The sequence below is a fragment of the Vidua chalybeata genome, chromosome Z (assembly GCF_026979565.1).
Source record: "Vidua chalybeata isolate OUT-0048 chromosome Z, bVidCha1 merged haplotype, whole genome shotgun sequence".
NCBI classification, from domain to species: domain Eukaryota; kingdom Metazoa; phylum Chordata; class Aves; order Passeriformes; family Viduidae; genus Vidua; species Vidua chalybeata.
Window position 1 is genome coordinate 36,036,008 of NC_071570.1, and position 8,939 is coordinate 36,044,946.

At 41.9% G+C, this 8,939-nt stretch overlaps 1 protein-coding gene across 1 annotated transcript; it reads right to left on the reverse strand.

Annotated features, from left to right (window-relative positions):
• Positions 1-1,696: 1,696 nt before the first annotated feature.
• Positions 1,697-6,073, reverse strand: MRPS30 (mitochondrial ribosomal protein S30). The gene is made up of 5 exons (XM_053932585.1): positions 5,327-6,073; positions 4,942-5,087; positions 4,171-4,273; positions 3,529-3,705; positions 1,697-2,159 (listed from the first exon to the last, which is right to left on the reverse strand). The coding sequence occupies exons 1-5, from the start codon at positions 5,991-5,993 to the stop codon at positions 1,891-1,893; spliced, it is 1,362 nt and encodes a 453-aa protein (XP_053788560.1). The 5' UTR covers positions 5,994-6,073; the 3' UTR covers positions 1,697-1,890.
• Positions 6,074-8,939: the final 2,866 nt, after the last annotated feature.

Sequence of the window (8,939 nt, forward strand, 5' to 3'; positions counted from 1 at the left end):
TCTACTATAGCTGAAGCCTCAAGAGAAACAAAAGGCTGAATCACAGAGAAATTAGTGGGTTTTATCCCTGGGAGCAGGAGTTTCTTTGACTGTACCTGTCAGTTTTCACAACCACTAGTTGTATGGAACTCAAGTGAATCTCAAGCTGAAAAGAGTAACATTATTACACCTCCAATATGTTACACATATTGCACACTGTAATATATTATATAAAATTACAACTGTAAAAATTGCTGTACGGTCTAAACATCCAACTGCTTTTTTTATATCCTTCCATTCATTTTTTATCATCCCTTAATCACACAGGACAAGTATCAACCACTCCCTCTTAAGCTAGGTCACAGGTCATTCTGTATAATCAACATTCTTACCCACCAGTTTATTTTCGGTTACTATAAAGAACGTTTATTTAACCCAAGGGTCAGAAAATATTAGAACTGGTAACAATCATGCATTGTTGAGACAAAAAGAGCACTTAAGGACTTCTCTTAGAAAATAACAGTGCTTGTACACATCTTACTTACCTTATCTCTGGATGGTGGAGAAAGTAGCAACGTTTCCCAACATAGTAAAGTACCGGTCACGTAAACATCTGCAACTACTTGGTCTTCCATTAACAAAATATTTTGTGAGCCACTTTACAACAGAAAGTGGCCTGTTGCTTATACTCAAGAATGTGCAGGCCAGTATTTCAATTATTCAGGACTCTGTTTAACAACAAACTACTTGCCGCTTCAAAAGACCACAGGAAAATTCAAGAAAAGTCAAGTAGAGTGGATGAAATTATATAAAATTCTTGGCACATTTAGTTATCTCTGAACCAGTTACACTTTGTTCATCGCTAAATACTCCTAACCAGTCATTATATCTTGGCAGTGCCTGTTTCAATAGGACAAGGTGAGTAATGTTTTAAACTAAAAGATGGTTGATCCAAGCTAAATACACTCAATAGTTTTTTACAATGAGCATGGTAAAAAAGGCTGCTCAGCAGGGTGGTAGATGGATGCCCCATCCCTGGAAACATTCACAGTCATGATAGACAGGGGTCTGAGCAACCTAATCTAGCTGAAGATGTCCCAGCTCATTGCAGGCTTAAATAAATTACCCTTCTAACCCAAACTATGTCTGTACAGTGTTGTATTTTATGATTCAGACATCCTAGCTGTGGCTGGGGCTCAGCTGTGGTCTATTAAAAACAATTCTAAGACATACAACTATCAGCAATGAAAACTCAAGATACCAACAGCTGAAATCAAGGACCCACACTAAAGAGAAAACTGTAGACCTCCAAATGCATTTCAGAGTTCTCTCAAATGGTTCTGGAGGTGACAGCTTAAAACTGTGTATGCATGTTCACAACATAATCTTTGGAAGCAAGTTTCATCATGTCTGCACTACCATGTCTAAAGATTTCTCTTACTGTGTAACTAAATTGCCAACCATTCATTAAGAAATACTTTTTATTCTGAGCTCACTTTCTCTTTAGAATGAATAAGCATCTAACTCAGGCACCAAATTAGAAATTTATTACCAGTGCTGAGTATCAAGACAGATATTTCCTAGTGATACTCAGATGGCCATATGAATTAATAGTTTGTTATGTCAGTTTAACATGGACTTGTGGATCTGCTAAAAAACATGCTCACATGACACTGAATTAGCAGAGAAGGCTTTAAAGAGTAAATACACAGAAGACTTTACAGTATTCCAGCCATTTATTTGCCAGTGTACAATATACATTTAAAAAGAAAAAAGAAAGAAGGCCCAAATAACATAAAATATGTATATAGTGTTTGCTAGACAAATACCTGACTAAAATCAAGGCATAGTATAGCTCATACTTCATGGAGTAACAATGAAGTTGAGGCACATTACGTTTGCTTTAATGGTTTACAACTCTTTTGGTCTGTTTAATAGAAAATGAACCAACTGAAGCAGAACTTCATCATTAAAGCCTTTCACATTACTGTCTTCCACAACATCATAGAGAGGCTTACTGTCTGTACCCCAACAAATATTCTTTCGAGGGTTGTTTTTAATAGTTTCTGAAGTTAGTGCTAAAGTATTTAGCTGGTAACAAAAGAAAGCAAAATATTTTCCATCAGTAACTACTGCCTGCGATACAAAAGGACGGGTCACATCTGCTTCATTCCAGAATCCTACAAAATAAACAAATACAACAGAACTTAGATTTCTATCAGCACACAGACCTAAACCCTAGTCCCAAAACAGAAAAACTCTGGGAATTGCAGCAGCTACATAGTGGGGAAAAAGTCCTGTCTGGTTTAGCAACACAAGCATTTTTCATACAGACTAACCAAAACACAATCACCAACAAAGGTTATGTCTAAGATCAGGGACACAGAGGCATACTTGTATTTTGTACACAGCTCCCTATTAGCAGTTGATTAAAATCACTCACTGATCAGCCAAGTGACTTTTCCAAAGCAGTTATGTTACTTATGCATCCAAAGTCCTGCAAAGGAGCTGAGGGAAAATGTCTTTTTACTACTTTACGGCTCTCAGATGCAGTGAGCATTTGTTTCACGACAAAAACATGCACATATATGCACAAACACAACTGACTATAGTAACCAGCCAGACACCAAGAACCCTATGTCAGTAAGTGTATTTTAAACAAACCCCACTGAGCACTTGTTAAATATGTTAAAAATATTTACATATTTATGCATGTGCACTGGTATATACACAGATATTTTTTAAGAATGTTACTATTATGTACCACAATGCTAAAAAGCGTTACAGAAGAAAAGTCATAGATTTGAATAATGCTGCTCTTACAACTCATTATGTGTTCACAGCTGACCAACTCTGAAGACAGGACTTATTCAGCTTCAGTATTTTACATCCATAAAGGAAGCTTTTTAATACCCCAAGAAAAAAATTCATGCAGAGCCAGCAGTATACACTACAGCCAGAGAATTTTTTTATATGTGCTGTTTCTCAAGTGAAACTACAAGCCATCAGGTGTCTTATGCTAACACTAGACAATAATTGTATTTACGAGAATATGTGAAAGACTGATCTGGTCTAACCATCCAGGTCTTCTGGGACTTTTTTTAGAAAAATGTAGGCATAAAATCCCAAGGTAAGGCTGCTGACATTTTTCTTTCATTCCTAGTATTTTCATGGAATTGAAATTATTGAAATAAGTGCTAAGCAACATAACTATTCCAGAAGGAAAAAAAAAATCAAAACTGCTTGATGTCTACCACATTTCCCTCTTAAGGAAGAAAGAGCAAGTGAAAGAAAGTGAAATTGAGATTTTTGTACAGGCTTACTATTATATACAGAAAAATATTTTTCTCTGTATTTAATTCCCCTGTATAAAAATACTCCAAATCTTAACTAACTCTTTTACTAGTTCAAGTACATCTGTAAAGACTTATTTAAAAGACAGTCTTCAGGAAAAAGAAACTCAAGAAAAAGGTGGTGGGGAGAAAAGGTTAAAAATCTTTACAGTAGGCATTCATAACCAGGAAAAACTTGTTCAGCTAACTATCTCACCTTGATACATTGCTTGTGCTGCTGTCCAGGCAAAGAGACTTGCAATTCCATTTGATCTATAAACAACTTCGATCTGATCCTCAAGACGCGCTTTTATAAACCTCTCCCGCCTCAGTTTGTCAGGAAGGAGATGGAACTGGGTATGTCCATAACAGCATGGATCTGCAACCTTTGATCCTGAGTTCCCCAAAACACAATTACCAGTCAGAGAGAGAACACTCTTTATTACACATACAAACACATACTTCACTATCAGACTCTAAAACTAGAACCCCTACTATAGATCTGTGAAGAGCTGCCTACTTCCAAAAGTCAAGAGTTCACATCCTAAAATAAGAATTTCCCTGGAGATGTATCAAAATTCAAAGTTCTGTGTCAATTTTCTATTCAACTAAACTTTTTCAAGCAATTTTGGACACACAGGAGAATGCTACTCCCCTTTGCCTAACTCACATGAAATCTCACCAGAGATCTATATATTACATGAATATATATACAGTATACTTAAAAACACACAACTTTTTCTGGTAATGGGAGGAGAAAGATTGAGGTGGCATTAGTTTCGGGTTGGTTTTTGTTTGATTGGTTTGTTGGTGTTTTTTACAAAAAAGAAGTCAATATTTCACAATTAAAAACTCTTACCTATAAATACCTTATTTTCATACTGTTTTTTGAACAATGGCAGTTTGGATGGCTTGTGATCAATAACAGGAACATCTCCAAGATTTGACTCCAGGGGTACAACCTTGAAGACAACAGAAGAAAGAAAAGTCCTGATGTAAGACACACTTCTGACATCAGATCCACTGTAATACCCTACAAGTTCTGTAAAAAGTCCTGTAAACATAAAAGTTTACAGAACACACAATGGTTTTCTGTTTGGGGTGGAAACTGGACAACAGAGACCCTCAGTAGCTACACAATTACCATTATATAAACCAGCAAGAAAAACATTACAATACTGAAACAGAACATACTTCCACCAAACTTGACATTCAAGAAAATAACTGCCAAGCAGTAACAAGAGGCAGGAATGCTCACACTCATTTTATATGTGCATTTACTTTTTTTTTTTTACCTCCACTCCTATTATTCTCCTCCAGTGAGAATGTTCCACAGCACATTATTCATTCTTGCCTCTGTTTCCAAGCAGAGAATGTTAAAAATTCAATTTAACTAAATATAACAACGTGCAATTTAAAGTACAAAGAGGATCAAAAGTTCAGAAGATTGGCTCAATACCTACGAAGCCATTACTACAATACTGTAAGGGTATTAAAACTTGAAAATACCCAAATGTACTACATACTGATTAAGTAGGTCCTCCACAAACCACCTCTGCATGGTTTCAATGGTTGTCATAAGTCAAAGTGAAAATGCACGATATTAACTTGCTGTTGAAAACATCCCCACCTCGGGAAGCTGCTTTGGTACACGGATCTGGAGATGCGGGTTATCATCTATTTGGAATCGCACAGGATCAACTCTACCCTTTCGATGTCCGTGAACAACAACTTCCTTACCGTGATGCCAGTAATAGTTAACTTTAGGGTTTAGATCTGAAACAAAACAAAAAACACAAAAACCCACTGATTCGCCTCTTGCATTTAAAACCCTCCCAAATTCTTCTGCAGCTGCAGTCAGATACAACACCCAAAATCCACGTAGAAGGATGGAAACAAATTACTAGTGATGGTGTGAACAAGTGAGATACACAGCGACGCTCGTGCCAGCTCACAGACTGACCCTATCGCCCAAAGGCTCCCACGTCCCCTTCCCTGCCAGCCCCGCTCCGTACCGAGGGAGGAAGCTGCCAGCAATGGGTTACGACCGGACAGTGAAGAGGCGAGGGTGGAAACGAGCTGCGTGAGGAAGGGGCCGGGCGTGTGATCCTGGTCACGGTAGAGAAACGGCCGCTTCTTTTTCTGGTAAAAGCTCTCCTGGAGAAGGGCGTCGCAGGCGAGAGAGCGCAGCTCGCCTATATCCGGATACGGCGCCGCTCCCGCCGAGGGCTCCGGGGCTTCCGCGGCCCCCGGCGCCTCCGCAGCGGCCGGCGCCTTTGCGCTCGGCTTCGGGGCTCTGCCGGTGTCAGGGGTCGCTCCCGACACCGCTACCGGTGGTTTCGCGGCCGCGGCTCTCGGGGGCATTCCCGACACTAAGACGGTTTTGGTGAAACTGCGGTACCAGCGGTCGGCGTTGAGGGCGAAGGTCTGCGGGTACACCATGTACTTGGGCCGCTGCAGCTTCCCGTACAGCCGCAGCTTCTCCTCCACCGTGGCCGCGGCGTGCACCCGCTGGTTGAAGCGCTGCAGGCGTCGCGTCTTGGCCGCTTTGCTCTTAGCCGTGATGGACGCCACCACGGGCGGGTAGAGGGGGCTGGCGGGCGGCGAGGGGGCGCCGGGCACCGTCTCCGAGAACCAGCGCCGGCCGGGCCGCAGCAGCCACCGGGCCCCCAGTGCCGCCATCTCGCAAACTGCGGAACGGCGGCGGGGCCCTGTCCGCAAACCTGTCCGCGGCAGCTGATTGGCCTCTGGGGACCACGTGATTAGTCCGGCTTCCGGTGGGCGGGAGGGTTCGCCTGAAGCGGGGGCTGCCGGGCAGGAAGCGGCGGGGCCTTGAGATTCACGTGGCTGGGGGCCCCGCGGCGTGGCGCGGAGGAGCTTCTGCGCATGTGTAATAGCCGCAGTATGGACTCTCCCGAGCGGAAACTACAGCTCCCAAGATGCTTAGCGAGAATCGGCCGGAAGTGCCTGAGCTGGCGGCAGAGCCCGCGCTCCGCTGCGGGCGGAGTCTGCCCATGAGGAACGTGGTGTGGCGCTGGCAGCCACGGAACGGACTGGGCTGAAGAGACCCCTGAGATTATCGAGTCCGGCCTGTGACTGAACACCACCATCTCAATAGATCGTGGCACTGAGTGCTACGTCGTTTTTTCTTAAACACCCCTACGGCCGGGGAGTCCGCCACCTCCCGGGGCAGCCCGTTCCAGTATCTTATCACCCTTTCCGTGAAGAAATTCCTCGGAATGTCCAAGCTGAACGCTCAGCTATGTCCTCTCGTCCTTTTCCTGGCTGAAAAGGCTCGACGGAGCATACCTGCTTCCATTGGGGAAGGGGAGCCAGCTTGGAGCCGGCTTTCCGCAGGCCGGGGTCCCGAGGAGCCGGGTCCAGCCTGGGCGCCTCAGCCTCCTGCTGCCGTGCTGCAGGGAAGGGCCGGCTGTGCGGCTACCCGCAGTGCTCAGTGTAAACTGAAATGACTCCCTGTCAGAGACATCACATCCTGCAACGTCTGGCTTTAATAAAGGAATTAAACTCTGCTAAAATACGATCTGTTACGGCCTTTGTTTGTAAAATGAAATGAGCTAAAAGTGGCATACCGACACAGCAAGAATGCCACAGTAACTGCATGTTTATCTTAGAGATGATTGGAAAAGTTGTGCGTATTTCTCTTCAGTGGACAGATGAAGTTCAATATTTATTCTTAAAACTTTTCTTCTGTCATTACTTTTTTAAGGTTGATTATTTGCAGTAGACGTGGGAGATTGGTTTTTTCCTGTATTTCCATGAAGTATGACTAAGAGTGGGAGTGGGAAATATGCATGGGATTTGGACAGGAGACACATTACATATATCCAGGATAATCAACTTTCTTTCCTCAACTGCTTAGCTTTCTGCTGAACTAATGATCACTGCTGAAGTGGTGGAATCTTTGGAATATAAAGGAATTTCTGGATTAAATGGCAGAGATGTATACCCAGAGTTTGGGTTCAGATTTTCAAAGAATATAGAATATAAAACCATTCTCTTCAGAAATTAGGTGAAAGTTAAATAGAATTTAAACTACTGTTAATCCATAGCTAAATTGTTCTTTAGCTTACAATTCATAAGGTATGTTATAAAAGATTTAAATGTTAAGTTTAAGTTTAAACAACTAAGTTTAGCATCAAGTATTTAAAATTAGGTTCTTTTAATTTTGAATCCATACACTTTTCACCAGATGGGTGAAGGGAAAAGGCCATAGATCAGATGACTGACCATTTGGGGAGCAACCACTCTTCCTTTTCCTCAGCTCACACACAGCAGTCTCCAAGTGCCTCCAAAAACCTGTTTTCCTCTTGATTGATAAAGGACACTGGCCAGATGTGTTTATGGAAAAGATACTGAATCTCTTGCCTTGTGATCACAGACAGCCAACTTAGACCAGTTGTTAAGAAAAATCACCATGTACTGTTCTTAGGCATTTTGTTGCTGTATCTCCTCTTTCAAAACATGTTTCCTTTGCTGATTAGAAATATTCTTCTCATTTCATACTTAAATGTATTTGTGGTCAATTTATACCTGCTTGTCATTATGCCATTGTCCTTTAGATTAATTATATTTTTATTCTCTTCAGTGTTGGCCTTCTAAAATATTGATGGAGACCAGTTGTATCACCTCTTAGTCCTTATTGACAGAGACTGAACAAGCTCTTCTCACACAGGCAGATTTCCATTTTACTACTCTTAAAAACCTTTTTCATCATGTTGTCAAATCAGAATTTCCTGCCTTGCAGCCATATGGTACTGTGAGCAACTTTTGCATGGGATATTTTAAATCCTCAAGACATTCAATACAGAAACTTATATAAGTGATGAAGTAAGTGAACATTCAAAGAACTATTTTCATCTTGTCTACTTCATTCAAGGGAATCGGCAACTGTAACATTCGATAAGAGATGTGAAGAACCAGTGCTATGCTTTAACCTGCGCTTAATATCCCTCAACTATCGACGTTTTTGTCACAGTTTAAATTTATTTGTATGGCATATATTCTAGCATCATTAATCTTGAGGTAGGAGCAGCAAGGGCTTGGATAAAATGTCTCAATAGACAGTCTAGTCGAAGATACTCACATGCTTTGCTGCCAGCTGTGTTGTAAGCTTTTGATAGAAGTGTATTATGCAGTCGTGGGTCTCCTAGTTTAAAGAAGCAAACTGACAGTACAAAAAGGATCTTTTTTTGCTTCTTTACTGAGATAACCTGCCATATTCAAATTACCCTATATCTATAAACCCGGAGCATCTAAAATGTTCAGAACAAATGTTAAAGTGAATGTCACAGCCTTAAATCTCTAAAATTGAAACTAGAAAAAAACCCTTTAACTCAGTTCAAGCAGGAAGGTCATTGGGGAGTGTCAGGTTGAAGTCCAGGAGGTAGTGTAGTTCACCTTACTGAAACTAGTCCATAGGAAGAGATGGAATGTTGCATTGCGTGCAACCCTGGGATGGGGATCAGGTGGGAGAGTGGCAATAAACCAAAGTTTTTGGAGAGTGCCCTGGCACTGCCGGTGCCGATCACGGGTGCCAGGAGGGACGCTGATGCTGGCTAGCTCTCACTCCTGGACTTTGGCACAATGCTACCCAGTGGCTGCTCCCCA

Coding starts and splice junctions, on each gene's coding strand:
- MRPS30 (XM_053932585.1), bottom strand. CDS start 5,993: ATGGCGGCACTGGGGGCCCGGTGGCTGCTGCGGCCCGGCCGGCGCTGG. Junction 5,088..5,326: donor GCTGGCAGCTTCCTCCCTCG/GTACGGAGCGGG, acceptor GTTTTGTTTCAG/ATCTAAACCCTAAAGTTAAC. Junction 3,706..4,170: donor TGAAAATAAGGTATTTATAG/GTAAGAGTTTTT, acceptor TGGGGAACTCAG/GATCAAAGGTTGCAGATCCA.